Here is a 19,699-nt window from a genome sequence, read left to right as displayed (position 1 = left end):
CAACAATAATCGAAAGTTCATAATATCAGTAAGGCATACATTCTTTATACATAGTATCATCATGATCATTTAAATGGTTAAACCAGTGACCTCCCTTGTTAAAATGAACTCAACAAGAATCTACGAAAGGAACAATTGACATTTACTAGACTTTTACCATAAAACAAATAAAATATATAATTGCTGGAAGTAACATTAGCAACATCGACTTTGGACAACCAGTATTGATTGCCGCCAACATAGAATTGTCAGCGACGATTAATCGACTGTACTCAATAATCGATTCATCCATTGAGAACATTCTTGAAAAACTTTCATGCCTCTAGCTCAAATACTTTTGGAGATACAGGCAATAAAAAATTGTGATGTACAGACAGTCTGACAGACAGATAACTATGCCAAAAACAATATGTCTCCCTACTGTAGATACACAATGTAATATTATGATTGCCATATTCACTTTTCCCAACATCTAATAAACATCATACTTGAGTCCTCCACGGGGTAGGCGAAGGAGATGAGGGAGCCAAACTCAACCTTGTCCTTGTATCCAGGGACAGGGAGGTAGGTTGGGCCGTCCAGCTCCTTCTTGTCCACCTCAATGTCTGAGATGGCTGAGTTGAGTGTGCATGACCAGTTCACGAGTCGCACACTCCGGTAGATCAGGCCCTTCTCATGGAGACGAATAAATGCTTCCTTTACTGCCTCGCACAGTTTCTGTGTGAAATCAAATACTAAAAACTGTAATACATGTTTTCAACACAACTTTAAAAAAAATTCACAATATAATGCATACACTACAGTTATACAATGATGTAACATGAATCACCATTTTTTGTATTTGTAATTGTAATATAAGTCTAAATTCAGTCTTAAATTCCTTATCAAGCCAATACGAATGTTGCAATAAAAACAAGAGCAGTCACAGACTGCCATATCAACTGGTCAAATGGAGAACAGTATCTCCTTTGCATTTTGAACGAAGATAGGACTTGAACAAAGGGCATTAACTTTAAGAATACAGAAAATTTAAGTATGAAAATGAATAAAGGGCAATTGTATTGCAGCTAGAGATATGGTTTCTGTATACTGCACTTCTCCTCAATATGATCCATCTGTTATGGAGTATGAAGTCAATACACTCAAACTTTTTGGAGTTGTTCTCATAACACAAATAAAGTAAGCAAATTAACAATAACTAAGAAATTACCGCATCCAGAGTTATGGTTCCTGTGCATTGCACTTCTCCATAATCAGATATATCTGTATGTGATGTTTGCAGTCATTAAGATTTTTGGAGATAAACCCCGGTCAGAAAATGAAGTAGAAAATGAGCAAAGGGCGATAACTCAAACAATATTGAAGCCAGAGCTATGATTCCTGTGCACTGCACTTTTCCTCAAAATGATGTGTCTGAATGTGAAGTTTACAATAAATACCTAGACTTTTGAAGTTATCCTCCATTCAAAAATGCTTCAGGCATGCATGCACGCACGCACACTGACACACACCTACCATTTTTATACCCACTTTCTCTTTAAGTAGGGAACAAAATGGAAATGTAAACCATTAAGGTTAAAGCTGGTCAAAGTAATCTACAAATACTATCTAGAACATACGTCGTCCATGGTGAAGCAGGCTCGGTCCCAATCATATGATCCTCCTAGGGTCTTCAACTGGTGATAGATACGGTCCCCTTTCCTGTAAACAATATCTGAACTCTGACACTATCTAGTGCTATATTTTATAGAAGTAAGGTAGTTAGTGTAGTTCAACATGAAGTTTTGAAAAAAGTTCAAACTGAGTTTTGCATTAAAGCTCATAAAGAAGAATGTCGGTTATAAGGTTGTGGTCAAAGTCATTCAAGGTAAATACTGAAATTTATTTTATAAAAATAAGGAAATGAATGTTTGGAGAGTCATTGTGGCTAAGTTGGTCCCTATGGGATTCATTTAATTGCCAGCGATAAGTTTTTGCTAAGAAAGTAAAATATTTCAGTTTTTCCTAATATAAGCCTTGTCAAACTGGTGACTCCTGATTTTTGACCAATGGGGCATAACAAGAAAAGAGGGCAACAAGGAAATGTTAATTTTCATATATTCTATTAAAACGAGTAATTCCTAGGGATGGGACAATTTTGAATTAACAACTATATATAAAATAATGATGTTATATGGGATTAAATCACTTCTTTAAGTTATTTCAAACAAACAAACTGCAGCTAGTACATACTCATTTTTCCAGTTCCATATTTCCTTTACGAACTGTTCTCGACCAAGGTCGTGGCGGGTCTTCTTCTGTTCACGCCAGAGTTTCTTTTCCACGACAACCTGGGTGGCAATACCAGCGTGGTCACAGCCCGGGTTCCACAATGTCACCTTCCCATTCATTCGATGCCTGCAGTAGTCAGAGGCGTGTTATCATCAAGAAAACAGGCATACCAATTACTTCACTGTTGGGACTCTTATTTGATTCTCTTTTTTAAACTTAAATTTAAAAAACAACAACATTGGGGCAAAGGAAAATCGTTCTCAATAAATCTGCTGGAAACTTTGGTTCAAATTAAATGTACAACACTACACACCATCTAGTGATGCAGTCTTCTACAGCATTTGTGAGGGCGTGGCCAAGATGGAGGGATCCAGTCACATTCGGGGGCGGAATTACCATCATAAACAACCCACGCTTCTCTGTATCCATGCCAGGGTCCTATGTTTAAAAGAAGTCCTCATTGATAATTATAGTTCACAATGAAAACAAATCCAAACAGGAGTAGACCATTACTGATAATGTTTAAGACTGTTGATATTAGGAAGTTTCTTGTGTATAGCTTATATATAAATTGACTATATTTCACTTTAATATTTCACATCAGCTGCAGATATTGCTACGTTGTATTTGGATAAGAAACTATATAAATCATACTTTGTAAATAAACTGGTGCTGAAGTTGACTATGTGGTCCTGGTAGACTTACATTATATTCCGGCTTGAAGAATCCCTGTTCAACCCACCAGTCGTACCAGGCAGCCTCCACATAGCCTGGACTGTATGCCTCTGGCATGGCACACTTCGTATCTATATTAAAAAAACAAATGAACATTCCAAAACTTGTAAATGCAAAGACTGCTGCCCAAACACTTAAAACTTTACCTTAAAGAAATGGTAGGCATGATACAGTACTTGCAATTGCAGTTGCAGCAACATTCATTCGATGCTTTTCATTTTATCAATCGTAAAAAGACTGTTTTACATTATTGAATGCCGTTAATTCTGTTGTTATTACCTTTCTTTTCTCCTGCCTTCGTAGGCACTTCATATTTAATCACCTTTTTCTCTTTCTTCTCTACCTTCTTCTTCTCACCCTGAAACATTCATCATGTACAAATGAAAACCAAAATATATTTTAGTTTTAAGTGAGGTATCCCAATAAGAAATGTTGTAACTGACTTTTGTGACCTATATCACTGGTCAACAGTAGCACAAGCCAAGCCACGTGAGACCGGTATAAGGCTTAAAGCTTCTACTGCTTGCAGGGCTTCAATGGTAAACATTAGCACAAGCCCAAAAGCAGGGGCAGGAATGAGGCTTGAAGCTTTTACTGCCTGTTGGCTTCAATGGTCAACATTAGCACAAGCCCAAAAGCAGGGGCAGGAATGAGGCTTGAAGCTTCTACTGCCTGTTGGCTTCAATGGTCAACATTAGCACAAGCCCAAAAGCAGGGGCAGGAATGAGGCTTGAAGCTTCTACTGCTTGCAGGGCTTCAATGGTCAACATAAGCACAAGCCCAAAAGCAGGGGCAGGAATGAGGCTTGAAGCTTTTACTGCCTGTTGGCTTCAATGGTCAACATTAGCACAAGCCAAAATGCAGGGGCAGGAATAAAGTTTTTTTTTGCTTGCAGAGCTTGTTTACAATCTGATTTGTTAGTCATGCAGCTAGTAAAATTCGGGTCTGTTGTCTTAATTCTAACTTTTAATGACTGTTATATATGAATTATCAGTAAGAGTGAAAGAAACTAATTGGAAATAACTGGCTTCAGTGACTGTAAGTATGTGCTATTTTTAGTTGAAAGAATGTGTTCATTTTAATGTGTTTCTCTAATACTACTTTTTAAAGGACAAAAATCAGCTAAATATTTGTATTGAGTGAACAAACAAGATGCATAAAATCATACACGTGAATGGCATTGTCTTTGTATTTCAAATAATGATTCTTTAATTGCTTTTTATCCATTATAATTATAATCCTGTACATTAAATTAATTATAATTATATGCTTTATCAAGGTAGATTCTTAATTTCCTTTTCCAAGATTTTTTTTTCAGCACTTAAAGGAAACCCTTTGACAGTATTGATCATTTCTGAATACTTCCAAAATAATATTTTTCTATTGGACCTACTACGACACTCCTCTTTAAGACAGGAAGGCACTAATAATGTTCCTATTCCATGATTGATTTTCAACCAAGCTCTCAATACAGCAATCAATAATTTCAAAATGAGAATAAATATTTCAAATGATATGAGTTGCCTGTTCACATCATGCATTCAAAAAACACATAAATTGGACAAAAAATCTATCCTCTTATCTCTATGTGACAGAAAAAAAACCTTTCATTTTTTTCCATTTCTTTCTACAAGGATATTTGTTTTGTGTTTATTACCATTCATGAGCTATATTTGCTTATCAGCTTAAGTTCAATCAAGATTCTGTTTTGTTCCGTATGTTCTTCCTTTTGCAATTTTTAGTTTTAAAAATGGAAAAAAAACACTGCATTGGATAAAAGCCCAATGACGACTTTACAAAAAAAACAGTCATCGAAATTAGACTTTTGGATGAACAAGCCCGAATTCTTATACTATTGCTTGGCATCAAGGTTTTGACTAAGGCCTAAAAAAAAATATTGTTTGGTTAGGGTTACATCCTTAAAAAAAATAGGTAGGGTAGGTAGGCTTTTTATTTTTTTTATTTATTTTTTTTATTAGGTTTTATATAAGAATATAATTTTCATCATTGGAGAATGGTGTTAAAGCTATCTTCTGTACAAGCATTTAAGGTTTAAACTTAATATTAAAAAGCATTTAAAAAAAAAACGATTTTTTTTTTTTTTTTTTAGTTTTTCATTTTTTTTTCAAACTGACTATAAAAACGGTAGGGTCGGCGCCTATTCCGTAGGTAGGGTCGGGTAACCCGAACCAAATGATTTTTTTTTTAGGCCTAAGCCCTGCTATATAAAATTCAGAATTTGAGCAAGCCCAGAAGACATTTTACCAGTGCAGGGCCTGCAGGCTTGTGTTAATTCCGACCACTGGATTAAGGTTTAACATTTTCGAACAACAAAACAAATGACTGCTTTGAAAAAAAACAGCAAAAATTAATTCTCAGCAAAAATATAAAAAGATTGATAACTCTCTTAGCAATGATACTTTTTTGTCTTTGTAGTGCCAGTAGCGTAACATTTTGCTGTAACATTAACCTTTAAGCCAATTTGAAAACACTCTCCAAATTCCAGTCAGCCTAGTAGTCACAAATTCCAGTTTCGAATTCCAACCATGCAAATCTAGGTTCACATACATGCCATATTCCTGAGAGGCTTCCCTGGGGATTTTGGTCTGAATTCCAAGGGGATTTTGATATTACACCAGGGAATTTTTACGCTGCGAAATTTTGCGCAATATCAACATTTATAATATAAGAATAAATACACTCTAATTACAATAATTTTTGGACTAAGTCATCATGGTCCTTCATGGAATTTCACACTCATAATATTATGGATGCTTTCCACTGTCAACCTTAAAAGCAAGTTTAAAAAAAATAAAAAAAAAATAAAAATAATTCCAGGGGATTTGGATCCCCCGGCGGGGGACCAGGGTATGGGTTGGAATTCCGGGGGATTTTTCCCCCGCCAAGGGATATGACATGTTTGGGTTCATTTAAGTTGAATTGAATTTTAATCAAACAAGAATCATTTATTTAATAGCATAATTTTATGGCTGAATTATTTTCTATATCTTAAGATATTTTTGCGCTGGTCATTACAATAAAACATACATGTGATAAAATAAAAAAGGTCACTGATGCATAATTAATATTTGTTGATTGAATCAATACCTCAGTTGATTGTAGGCTTCCATGTTTCTATTTTAGTTTAAACAATGATTTTATAGATCTGGCTGACAGGAACATTGCACATTTATGAACTATTAAAAAACATGTGATTTTTTACAAATTTACTGTCTGTGTGTTCAGTATATTTGGTTTGCTGTCAATAACAAAAATAGAAAAGGGCCACTTTGACTGGGATTTGAACATATATATTTCTGGACAAAAAAATAAGACAGGCAGATTCACCACTCAGTTACCTGAAGGCGAGTTAAAAAAGATATACTTGCTTAATATGGTATAATTATCAAATAGTGAATACTTGGAAAAAGCAACTTTCACCAAACTTGTCTGGAAAGTGACCAAGAATGCATGCATCACTCATGGCACATGTAAACTGATATTCTCGCTGTAATCTGCTTAAAGGTTAGGACTGGCATCTGAAACTTTAGTCCAAATAATTGTACGTTGACGGATTTTTTTTAGATTTTTGATATGGCAAATCCTTCACGTACAAATTGTTTAGTATCAAAAGTGGGTAGTTGTTCCGATCAGGATTCCGGGTTAAAGCATATAGCGTCTATAAAATATCATAAAAACAAGAAATATTACCAGATAATGTTATTTTATATTAGTTCCGTACACAATTTTTTTTTATCCAACTTATAATTATGAATTTGACGGCTTTTCTTCATTTCATTCTGTCAAAACATAACGATATATACATGAAGGGCACCTGCAAGGCTTCAGGGCACAGTTTTAAATCGCTCGGAACATTTGGGCCATGGCCGAGTTGTTACGATTGTATAACGAGGTCTATCTCGAAGCTCATTCGGAACTCCTCGGCCATTTTTTCAAAAACAACCTCGGATGTATATGGACGGTTTACATACTTAAAAAGTGGTACGTTTAAGTCCGCTGCAAATAGATCGCGTAGTAATCTTATTTAGTAGTTAAAATTTATGACTTAACTCTTGGGAATCATAATTATGTTTGCAATAATACACTTCACTGGCAATCAATTTAAACTGAGAGCAATGAATACACAATGAATACAACTCTTAAACACTACATGTAATTAATGCTTTTATTCAAAAAAATACAGGACTACTTCAACAGATGTACCGGCATACATCCGAGGTTGTTTTTGAAAAAATGGCCGAGGAGCTCCGAATGTCTCGAAGCTTTGTCGGAGGAGGCCGAGTTATTACGATTGTATCGAGTTGTTCCACTTCGCATAATTGTTTTCTGTGTCAGTCAACTTTCGTTTTATTGGAAAGGTAAACAACTTGTTTTAATGCATTAAATGCTTGTTTAGTGCAAAATAACATTTCACTTACATAGCAAAATATGAAAATAACTCTTTATGATCAATTTCAACCATAAAATACTTCACTTAAAACAATTTCAATATTTTTAAAACACCCCCGTTTTTTGCACATTCCCGTTTAGACGTTAGGGATAGGAAGAATCCCGTATAACACGTCTATTATTTTAGACTACTGAAACTTATATTATAATCATTAAAATAATGTATCCGTCAAACCTCAGTCTCAACTTTCGCCTTCTTCTGAGCATCAGTTTCTGCCTTCTTCCTCTTTTTCTCCTCAAACTTTGCTAACTTTTCGAGCCTTTTCTGTTCCTTCTGCAGCTCCTTCTCGCTCTTAACTTTCGGGAGCTCCCCTTCTCCGTCGCCAGATGCCCCTTCTTTGGGGCCCGATCCCTGGGGGTTCTTCTCAGAAGCTGAAGAGTCAGCCATAGTATATGTAACAAATAATGGTGCAATGAATTAATTTAACAATTCCCTTCTGATTGCGTTCTTATCTAACGTTACTCGTACTATATTGACATAAACCGGTGTTTCGATGACATGTGTGTTGCATCAGTGTTCTTTGACCCGGAAGTAATTAATTTAGGAAACAAATAATGCACATAAAAACATAAATTCATTTAATTAAAAAAATCAAGATAAAAAAACTACATTTCATATAACTTCAGCAATTAATATTACGATTGTAAAGCTTAAACATACTTAAACTGTATTATCAGTTCCAAAAAAGTGACTAAAGTGATTTATTTTTGTGCATTATTATTTACATAACAAATATGGCGGCGCCCTTGGCACGGACACAGCTGTCAAAATTGAAATCTATATCACAAATTCCTTGTCAAATCAACAGGATACGGAACCAAACTTTGTCACTAAACAGATTATGCCAAAGATCAATATTCACTTCATTTGTTAGACCGAAGACAGCAACAAAATGGAAGATCGGCGCTGGAGTTGCATTTGTGTCGTCTGTTTTCGCGACAAAATTTATTACAAAATCTGACGCAGCATCAGAGGAGAGACCAGTTTCAAGACATGTAAATATTATAATAAGAAAAAATCAAAAATAATTTATTGTTCATCGATTTGGCTTTTTTACATGCTAAATTCTATGACACTTTTGTATGCAGGCATTCGATTGAAATCAACATATATGTATATGTCGCATTTTTTGGCAATATTTCTTTTTTTAAATTATAAACTTGTCCATATATTTTGCCAATAGAACAACAATTTGCTAATATCTTGTGCTTCATGTACAACAATATTATATTATGTTCTGCACGGCAATGTGCTAATTAAATGCAATTTAAGGCTCTTAAAATGGTTAAAACCCATGAGCTTCCCTTAAGGCCCCCTTAACCCCCCCCCCCCCCGCGAAAAAGTGGCGACAACTTTTTAGAACCCAGGGGGAACCCTGAAAGCTGTGTCTGTAAATTTAGGTGAGAAAGAGGTGACATACATAGTAGTTTTTATCAGTTTTTATCTAGTTTTTATCAGTTTTTATCTCGTTAAGATGATTTAGTGGAGACGACTTAGTAATGTGTTAAAACAATTCTTTCACTTGTTAAAACAACTTTAATATCTCTTCAAAACAACATAATATTGGTAAATTGGAAATTTGTAATAATATCCCTCAAAATAAGGAGAATGTTAACATAGCTGAGGCAAGAGATGATGTTAATACAAAATTCTGATTGGAAGACATTTTAACGAGAAGTCGTTTATATGACTGAGATACTAAGTTGTTATAAAGAGGTACATGGGTTGCTAAAACAAATAACTAAGTTTTTTAAATGAGTTATTAAGTCGTTTTAACATGATAATGAAGTCGTTTTAACACGATAAATGAAAATAACATGTATTGTGTCACAGAGTTATGAAACAGTTCATTATTTTAAATATCAAAATTTATTATTTATATTTTTCTCAAATTGATTGAATGAGGATTTCTCTACAAGTCTACATGAGAAAATCATAGTTACTAATTACTATATTTTGTTATGGTCTAGTACTAATTCATAGTCTTTGAAATATTAGTTACAGACATCTGCTAGTCTTGTTCTTAATTACTGGACATACTGTATCTTCCATAATTAATTGAAGGAAACTTGGTAAGCAGTTGTCATTACTTAGATCAAAGCATATAACATGAAGTTGTGAATTAGATTCTTATGAGTTCTGGTCTGAAGGTAAAGACAATAGTAGGTTACATTAGGGGCTGGTAGTGTCAGCACAATAACTCAAGAATGGTTTTGAACATTGACCATGATAGTTCAGTGGTAGGTTGCCTTTGACCAGCTGTACCCCTATAATATTAAATTTTGAAGTCATAGCTCAATATTCGATGCATTTTTTTTTAAACACATTCATTGAAAATCTCAGACATTTTTTATCATGTTTGACTAACATCTCATGTAATAATTTACTATTTGTTTTGCAGGTGAAGGGAATTCTAGATATAGGAGATCAAAAGTTCACCCTCTACCAGTTTCAGTCATGTCCATACTGCTGTAAAGTTAGGGCAACTTTGGACTTCTTCGGATTTCCATACGATGTTGTTGAAGTAAACTCTATTACAAAGTCCCAGATTAAGTTCTCAGATTACAAAAAGGTTCCCATACTAGTCGTGGATGGAAATGATGGTGAAAATGACTTTACTTTGGTAAGACCAATATTACAATTAAAACAAATCATGCAAAATAATTAAACATTTACTTTGAATTACCCAATCATGATAATTATAGGAAATAAGTAGTACCCTCAAGTACAAGTCTGGGAGCTTTAAGAAAATTATGTATGCAGTGATTTTTTTGTAAATTATTTTTTCTGCCCCTGCCTTGCAAATTGGAAAAAAAGTTTACTATGGGAAAAATACAAAATCAGGCCAAAATAGCTTATATAATGGCAAATATACATGTTTACTTTTTTATGCATACATTATGCTGTGAAAAAGGAAGTATGGTCAAGATTTTGTTTATATTTCAAGAAATTCATTGCTTTTTTATTCATTAACAAAATCTGCATCTATCAAATTGGGAAAAAAATATAAAATTTTTGGGAAAATGGACATTATTTTACAAGGGGAAACAGCCTTTAGAAGGCAGTAAATTGCACCAAACAAATCACTGGTATGTAAAACATTTGTATATTTTTCCATTTCAGCAATTTAGTGACTCATCAGTCATAATGAGTGTCCTAGCTAGTTATGTGTATGATCAGACTACGACCCTACAAACAATCCAGACATACTATCCAGGAATGAAGGAAAAACGTGGCAGAAAGACAGTATGGGATTTTCCTAACAAATATTTCCTCATGTATGGTGACAATATTGCTGATTCAAGATCAGAGAAGGAACGAAGGCAAGTTGTGTTCTATTAAAGAATAGAACAACTTCAATCTGTAAATCAATTTGCTTTTCTACAAAGTCTTAGGCCAGGCATATTCATTTTATAAAAAAAAAACTACTCGCATATATTATAAATTACAATAAACAAATGAATAGCTTTCATTTATGACATCTTCAATGGGTTTGGAAACATGTGATAGTTTTACATTTATGATGAATTTTGAATTGTTCTTTCAGTTGGAAAAATCTTTGGGGATTTAATTTCAATGATAATAGTTCCGCCACTCTTGAAAGAAGACTAAAACATGACAGGTCTTTTTTGCCAGTCGTTACTTTTGAGTTGGATTCAATGGTTGCTAAATTGTTTATACTTTGGTTTATATGTGTTTGTTAATGTTTTCTCAAAGTTACATGCCGTTCCTCAAATTGCTTTTTGGTTCAATAAACCATGTCTAAGTTATACAGAATTTATATTTACACCAGAATCTTGTTTATAGTAATAATAAGAAAAATAATGTTGTGCATGACTATGTTAAATTTGTTTTTTAAAAAAAACAACCTTTTTTTAAAATTGATAAGTATTGGACCTTATATAAGCATGTCTTAAAAGAAACTTACTACCGGTATTCTAAATGTTGATACTTGTGTTCTTAGTAAAGATGATACCTTTAATTATGTGACAGTTCTGAACGCCAATGGAGGAAGTGGGTAGATGACATTCTTATGCACACGATCTCCCCGAATGTCTACCGAACCCTGGGCGAATCCCTGGAGGCATTTAGGCACTTCTCTGACTGGGGAGAGTGGGACAAACACTTCTCAACCCCCACACGACTCTTTGTGGTCTATGTCGGGACTCTAGCAATGTACATCATTGGACGAGTGGTGAAGAAAAGGTTTGAAAACCATGGCTATCAATCATGAATAAAATTTATAAGGGCTGCTTGCCCCATTAATATTTTTAGGTACCTTCAAATAATCAACCTGTCCGTCCACATTTTGTTATGATTTTTCTTTAATAATAAACCATTGGAAATATAATCTTGAACCCTGATAAACTTGCTCACAGTAACAATGCACTATTTTATGACAAGATATGTAACTCAACCTTCATCATTTTTATATTAATGCCCTTTTTCCTTTTTGAAATTCAACAAATCAGTTTACTTATCAACATTGCTTGAAAGTTTGGAGAAGAATTGAAATAAACCTACGCATCAAAATAATTATGGCTTTGAATGTTTACTTGTGTGTTATACAACAAACTCTGTGACCCATTGAAACGAGTGAATGGAAAATGAAATAATAATAAATAGTAATACATGTTTGATCCATGCACATTTCAATAACCATTACTCTGTCACCCACTGTTCCCAAATTTCTTCCCTTTAAAATTATAATTTAGTGTTAAGATTTTCTTTTCGTCAGAACTTCAACAAATTGAGATGGAAGTGGATGAAACTTGCAGCATCAGTAGATGTCGATGTGATATTAATACTGTGTTGTACAAGAATTATAACTTTCACTTTTTTTACCAAATTGCTATCATTGAAAGCTGCAACACAAAAGCCAGGTTTTCACCATTTGTGCATACAGAGAATTTTGGCAAATTAAGTAAATGATGGATAAGAATACAAATGGAGAAGCTTCAAGGGAAACTCTAAATGCTTAATATGCACCCCTTAGTTAAAACATAAGTACCCGATTGCAAACTTAATCAGTTGTCTGTTGCTTGAAAGATCCAAAATGGAAGATTTTCAAGTGTGACCTTGACTTTTAACATACAGACATGAGTGCTGCTGGTGACACACAGTATTGTTATGTTGAAAATATTACTTTTAAGTTTGAAGTCTAAATGCATGACCATGTTACATTCTTGACAAGGAATTTTGAGTCCTGACCTTAATATGTGACCAAACAGACATGAGCGTAGTCATGGTGATTACCATTAACATTTTTGCCAAGTTTAAAATCCCCCAATGCTTGGTTACAGCCCTGACAAGTCAAAACACAATGCAATTTGACCAATGATCCTAAAGTGACTTTGACCTTTGATCTCTCGATAATGACTCTAGCAGATGACACATTGTCTAGTCATGATGAAAATGTTTGTCAAATTATTTTGCAATCTTGGGCGTGTACATGCCATGCCTGGGCATGCCAAACTAAAAGAATTTTTTAAAAAATGACGCTTAAGTGCATCTGTGACCTACAGTCATGGGTCTTGCAAAATGACGCATTGTCTAGTCATGGTGAACATTTGTGCCAAATTATGTTAAAATCCCTTTATTCATGATGAAATAAAAGCCTGTACAAGCCAAAATATTTTGACAAATGACCTTGAAGTGTGACCTTGACCTTTGATATACAGACCTGGGTCTCGTATGCAACTAACTATTTTGTCATGAAGAATATTTGTGCAATGTTATTTTAAAATTCCCATTATGCATGGCTAAGTTACAGACAAACATGTCGATGCCACCTGCTTGCCAACATCTAATAACCTAGGTTTTCTTAGTAAAACCTGGTTAAAATTAGTAATAAAGATTGCATACTGGTAATAGGAACTTGATCAAATGCCCTTGGTGAATTTTCACAATTGGATAGATTATAAAATATAACAATTTTGGCATAAAATTCATTACAAATTGAAATATCTCAGAGAAAACATTTGTGATCTAAGAGCAACATTTTTACTGAATGCCAAATGTTTGCATCACTTTATTTTTATCATGCTTTGAAATGGCCCTTCCTGTCATTTTGGGGCCCTAACCACATTCTGTTGTGGCTCTGGTTTATACTGCTGCGTTGTTGAAATTTTAACTTTTTAATATACGGTGGAAATCAACATTATTATATTTCTTATTAAACCTTCGGTTGCTTTCCATACTGTTTTATCACATGGCGTTGCTTGTTTATAATGTAATACAACCATTGAGTATTTTTATGTATTTTAACTAGTAATTCAACCTGACATTGACTTCAATTACCCCTCTAATTTACTAAATTTAGAGTTTAATGAATAACATGTATCAATAAAATCTTCATTTTTGGCAATTGAAGGTTTGTGATAAAAAGAATCTTGCCTGATTTGATAGTTTATACAAAATATTATGAAACTTCCTAAACTTGTTTGTAAATATCTTTATTAAATGGCAACTTATGTCAGATCCTATATATAAATAGGAGCAACTTTTGTTAAAAATGTTCTAATGATTCTCACTCTGTACAGTTCAATTTCGGTTAAAATTGAACAAAATTTAAATGTGAAATTATGCAGAATATCCATGCATTTTATCATGTTCAAAATTTAATCCAAATGGACACTACATTGGTTATGCTTTCTTACGAATTTTAAGACCATTCAATACATTGCCAAGTACATAAATTGCTTGTTAGATAAAAATGCTCTTTAAACGGTCACTGATTTAATTGTTAATGATGATTACAGATATAACATCAAGGATAACCCACGGGAGTCTCTGTATGAGGCATGTGATGCATGGATGGCCGAACTTGGGGATCAGTCGTTCCTTGGGGGAACCAAACCCAACATGGCCGACCTGGTACGGAACACATGATCTTAGATATAGTCAGGAGCTGTTAGAATCAAATATCATGTTGATATTGAGTGGTTCTAAAAAGCATTCAATTTCATTGACACTTGATATTATGTTACCTACTAGGCTTAAAGCTTGTCTGTTTTTCAGAAAAAAAGACTCCTGTCTTGTGTCAATATCATAGAACAACTTTAATGTAAGGGAGTTGTTAACAATTCTAAGCAATGAATGCATATTATACTCCTTGATTTACTTAGAAAAAAATGAAAAGCCTTTAGTGTTTTTGTTTAATACCTGTATCAAATTCAATCTAAAAATTTGTTTTCATTATAATGCAGGGTCATTGCAATGTTGACTTCCAATGTTTGGCCATAAAATAACTTTGACCTTTCCGGATACCCATATGCCACTTGATACAGATCTTTTCATTGATACCACGTTTAACATCTTGTTCTTAAACTTGTGTCCCTTAATCTCATTTGAAATTGCAACTAAGCCAGAATGGCTGGTGAGTGAGATTGCAGATTTGTATAATTTGTTTAATTCTTCTGAAACCATTGTACTGTATGGAATAGTTTGTTATATTGATCATCGAATAAAGCAGCATTATTATTGCCTATGTTAATGTGTTTCAGTCAGTGTATGGAGCTCTTCACTCCTTCAATGGCTGTGAGGCCTTCAACGACCTGATGTCGTTCCACGCGATACGGGGCTGGTACGATAACATAGAGGCAATTATCAACACACACGAGGGAGCCAGCCAGCTGGGTCAGAAACCTGCACATCATCCAAACTATATAGGATATCCTCATTGTAACTGAATCTCCTAGAACGATGAGAGAAACTGTCTGTATCAGTTGGACAAACTGGCATGAAGTGTTTCTGCTGTGCAGTATATAAATGAACAATGCTCAGTCTTGTGTAGTAAAATCATGCTTTAATATATAGAAGTGTAATGGAAATATACAAGTTTATGGTCTCTGATCCTATTAATGAGGTATATTTCAATTGATGTAAATATTGTTCATTAACTTGTGCTTAATTTTCTGTTATGAATCTTGACTTAATAGATTGTTGTCATGTAAATTTCTTATTCCTCTTGCTTATACCATCATATCAGGGTACTGCAATTAGTTTTCTTAAGAGCATATATTGAATTTCAGATCATGTAGTTTTGCCATGGTTTCACTTTAATTCACTGCTTATGGGTACATCAAACAGAAAGCAGACAGAACGGCAGCTATAATACCCTACCATATATAAAAAAAAACATAGGGACATGGCCTGCATTCTTACTTTATTATTTCTACCTGAAGTATCTCACTGGTCATTTTATATAATTTCTTGATCTTGTCAAAAAGACTTAAAATTCATACCAAAATTAAAATATTTTAGTTTGATTATGAAAGCTATACAAAATCTACCTAAGTTAGGAAATCACTAAAAACCTTTGATGAATATTGGTCAAGGAAATGAAAGGAGTTGCACATTTTCTTAACAGGTACCGGTAAAACATTTTACAAAATTTGTCACCTAAAGAGGGAAGCAAGATTTTTTCAAAGGGACATAAAATTTGTGTATGGAGACTCAATAACAGTCCTCAAACCGTTAATGAAGCTGGTTGACCATGACATTCAACCAGAGAAGTAAAGGCATTGGTACATGAATTGAACATACAGTATGACCAAAGTATCATCAATATATTGCAGTTGGTGTAGGCAATACACAGGGGACATACAATCAAGGCTAAAACATCGAGGGTACCTACATAAACAGTATGTGACCTCAGCCTCAAACCGGCAATGATAAGTTCTCGAATTTGACCAGTGTCATCATGTTACGGCAATTGTTTAAAACATATTTTGTGACTTATAACATATTTTTTGCATTTCCCACTTGATGACACTGAAGTAGTAAAGTCCTTACCCTTGAATAATGCCAATATTCCAAAATTGGTTCTGTGTGTGACCTTCAATGAACAGCATGTTGCCAAATGTTCATAAAAATCCAAATTTTGTAGGAGATATGAAGTGGACAAAAAATGTCTAAACTCTTGGACAGACTAAGTCAATTCCTATCTATGCCTCCAACTTTGTGGTGGGGTGGGGGTGGGGGGAAAGAGGCAATATATGTATAACAAATCAAAGGGAAGGCATAAAGACATAAGTTTATTGTTAACGCTGGCATTCATATGACAGTAAAATTCACTAGTTCACACAGTCACTGTAAGAATCTACCACAGTGGTCATGTTATTTGAATAAGTCCTTATCTGGGTAGACTACATTCTCCGTTAAAGACTTATCTTCATTCCGCTTCTTCACAATTTCCAAAAATCGATGACGCTGAAAAACAATCAACGAGAAATACAGACTAAAAATTTAAATCTAAGATAATAATTTACTATCATCCAGGTGAAGAAAAGGCATATAATTAATACTGAACTAAAGCTGAGGATATAAAAACAATAAATAGAAAATACGTCATCGTGACTTGCAAAGGCCAACCTGGTCTGTTTTGAGAATTCATATCCCTTGGAATATGAAAACTAGAGCTATCATTAGTGCACTTCATGGTTATCCTGTGCATTAAGGTTCAAAACAATCAGTGTAGAAGCAGTTTGCTCCATAAACTCCCATTATTTCAAAAAGTTAAAAATATTAAAATTAGGTACTTCAAGGGCACATAACTCATGAACCAGGAAGCGGAAACATACAGAAGTATAATAAGCAATAAAGCACTTATTGGAATCATATGGAGATAGTAACAAAAACAATCCCACTTATACTATGGAAATCGTTAGCTCAATAACAGCTCACCCCTTGTATTTTTAACAATTTTGTCACAATTGATAACAAATATTTTGGGCACTAGTTTACATCATGGTGAACATGTAAACAAGATAAAGATCAATCTGTTTAAATAAGAAGTCAAAACTACAAACATACCGATTTATACTGAAATTTGCATTCCAAGTAGTCATCAAACTGTTCTTTACACTTTTCTGTGGAAAGAGAAAGCCCGGTTTTATCAGCACATCTGAGCCAATCTAGTTCCATGTCGCTACAGCGGGGATTTCCTAAGGAGAAGTAATCGAGGAAGAGTACCCGGGATGGGAGGTAAAACAAGCCAAACTCCTTCTTCTTCTTGCCTGTGACGGGATCATACCCATCCTTTTGTACAGGAATTTTCTTCCCTGCCTGTTCTGGTTCTCCCATTGCAAAAACAATGGCAAGTATACCTGTAATGGTAATAACTATACAAAATGTGATTTTAATTACAAGACATGTCAAAAAGCATCCACAATGATTCAAATCTGGAAAAACCATTGCATTATACATCGTCTTTAGATACAGGTAGTGTTAAATCATTTAATGATTAAAAGCAATACTGAAAAGACAGATAAGGAATACCATTTCTAACATTTGTAACCTGGTATGCTTTGAATATAGCTCAACATAATTCAGCATGAAGCAAGGCTTAGAAATTTACATTTGTCAAATAAGGCATCAGGTTGAATTAGAGAGCAAAAAACGGTTTTAATTTTATTCCAATTAAGTGCCATACCTCGAGAGTTATTGAAGCCATCAGCTTTTATTTAAAGAATCAAGTATAAAAAATCATCTAAGTACTTTGAATATACAAAGGTAAACTTAAATCCGACACATGCCCATGCTATGTGATATGCAATAATACTTTTTTAAACTAATTGGAAGGCACTGACTAGCACCTGCCAATGACTTTTCATTCTATATATGTACATACAACCTTCATTTCAAAGTTTTTCCTAAAGAAACAACTAGCTAAATGGTCAATAAGGGCCTCTGATATTAAAGCTTGATAAATATTGGGACTAAAAACTGCCTATTAAGTCACTGTCCTACTTTCACCATTGAATTGATAATGAGGCATGGACGCCAAGAATCAATAACAAAATTGTAAAGACATAAAGGCAATTATTTGTATGGAGTACCTTTGACTCACAAAATTAATAGGGGTCAGATTCTGACCATACCAATGGGGATTGCATCCCATTTAACACATCCACAACTAATAATGAATTATGAAAAAATAAATGTGTAACTGATACTGTTAGCTATAAATATGTATTTATTAAGTAGCTAAAGAACCCATTTTATTTCCAAAATTCAAGCCAATGTTTATTTCAAGGGCCAGCAGCGATGCAAAAGTGGGGTAGGAAGGTCAAAAACTAAAACATTGAAAAAATACATGTTTTATTAAGTATGAGGTATGATTTTTTTTGGGAGTGAAACATATTGTTGGCGACATGTTTCGGGTTAGTTAGGGGTTAAACAAATTTACGTAACAAGATTTTATCAGATTTTGGATAAAAAACATTCATATAATTACGGAAAAGTCTGTCGACATTAATACTTCGTTTTAATGTTAAAATGCCCCAGACTTCCCATCCAACAATGTCTTGAGCGATCTTGATGATATCTTGTCAAATAAGGAGTTGAATTAAAAAATAAAGAAATTTCATGGATGAAATTCATTTCCGGTTACATAAATGCATCTTTTTTTAAAATAGCTGCAGTCAAAACAAAGCCACAAGACATTGTTGATTGGGCTTTTAAAACATTTCTGGGAAAGTGTAAATGCTTTTTGATTGGAAATCAGATAAAATATTATTTCGTAAAAACTCCCAATTACAGCTTTTCATGTTGCAACATGCTTATTAAATATTGAACTGCAAAACTAAGTAGAAACTAGAAAAACTGATTCTTTAAAACATTTAAAATTTTGGTCCTTCAATCGACTTTTGCCTCGCTGCCGTCCCTTAAGCAAGTCTTGGTTGTTACTCTTTTGCTTACTTTAACTAAATCGCTTATTAAATTAAAATTTAAACAAGCAACTCAAATAAAACTAAAAATTGGATTATGTGTAAGTTCTTAGGTCAGGAGAAAGAGACCTCATTTATTAGTTTAATAGTTCAAATAAACATCATTTTTTTGTTTGTCCGAAATGGTGCAAGTTTGTGTTGGAATTGTAACGGTGAAATTATTTGGATGAAAGTAGCACGCAATTGAAAACGTGACTTGTTACAAAATCTATATACCAGGACATTATACTCTATCATGCGCAGAACATTTTTAAATTAAAATAAAACAAAATTAATACCAAGGTCAGTTGTTTTGGTCGACCTGATTGGCCTGTTTGGTACACTACTGTAATTCTTAAACACCTAAAATTTATTTCCACTTTAAGGAATTAGTATTTGAAACTCTTTGAGTGAAAATTATATCTTTTTTATGTGGTATAGTATTATAATAAAGATGAAATGTAAATAATGAAACCTTAAAATCGATTAGATTTTGTTATAAATGGAAACC

The 19,699-nt window shown here is 33.8% G+C and overlaps 3 protein-coding genes across 3 annotated transcripts in view; 1 reads left to right on the top strand and 2 right to left on the bottom strand.

The window, feature by feature from the left end:
- Nucleotides 1-7,996, bottom strand: part of LOC128214110 (valine--tRNA ligase-like) — a 31,273-nt gene extending 23,277 nt beyond the window's left edge. Inside the window, exons 1-7 of the mRNA XM_052920379.1 lie at nucleotides 7,652-7,996; nucleotides 3,286-3,364; nucleotides 2,977-3,077; nucleotides 2,585-2,709; nucleotides 2,233-2,397; nucleotides 1,620-1,701; nucleotides 489-717 (exon numbers count right to left, since the gene is read on the bottom strand). Coding sequence (XP_052776339.1) covers nucleotides 489-717; nucleotides 1,620-1,701; nucleotides 2,233-2,397; nucleotides 2,585-2,709; nucleotides 2,977-3,077; nucleotides 3,286-3,364; nucleotides 7,652-7,864 — 994 coding nt within the window. The 5' untranslated portion in view covers nucleotides 7,865-7,996. The remainder of the gene's footprint in view (nucleotides 1-488; nucleotides 718-1,619; nucleotides 1,702-2,232; nucleotides 2,398-2,584; nucleotides 2,710-2,976; nucleotides 3,078-3,285; nucleotides 3,365-7,651) is intronic.
- Nucleotides 7,997-8,187: 191 nt separating this feature from the next.
- On the top strand, nucleotides 8,188-15,447 carry LOC128213202 (prostaglandin E synthase 2-like). Its single transcript, XM_052918760.1, has 6 exons — nucleotides 8,188-8,472; nucleotides 9,879-10,100; nucleotides 10,601-10,800; nucleotides 11,471-11,683; nucleotides 14,239-14,353; nucleotides 14,983-15,447. The coding sequence occupies exons 1-6, from the start codon at nucleotides 8,212-8,214 to the stop codon at nucleotides 15,166-15,168; spliced, it is 1,197 nt and encodes a 398-aa protein (XP_052774720.1). The 5' UTR covers nucleotides 8,188-8,211; the 3' UTR covers nucleotides 15,169-15,447.
- A 1,048-nt stretch (nucleotides 15,448-16,495) lies between these two features.
- LOC128213854 (NADH dehydrogenase [ubiquinone] iron-sulfur protein 5-like) lies at nucleotides 16,496-19,623 on the bottom strand. The gene is made up of 3 exons (XM_052919922.1): nucleotides 19,488-19,623; nucleotides 17,294-17,586; nucleotides 16,496-16,690 (listed from the first exon to the last, which is right to left on the bottom strand). The coding sequence occupies exons 2-3, from the start codon at nucleotides 17,561-17,563 to the stop codon at nucleotides 16,598-16,600; spliced, it is 363 nt and encodes a 120-aa protein (XP_052775882.1). The 5' UTR covers nucleotides 17,564-17,586; nucleotides 19,488-19,623; the 3' UTR covers nucleotides 16,496-16,597.
- Nucleotides 19,624-19,699: the final 76 nt, after the last annotated feature.

The sequence above is a fragment of the Mya arenaria genome, chromosome 13 (assembly GCF_026914265.1).
Source record: "Mya arenaria isolate MELC-2E11 chromosome 13, ASM2691426v1".
Classification (NCBI taxonomy): domain Eukaryota; kingdom Metazoa; phylum Mollusca; class Bivalvia; order Myida; family Myidae; genus Mya; species Mya arenaria.
This window is presented reverse-complemented; position numbering and strand designations above follow the sequence as displayed.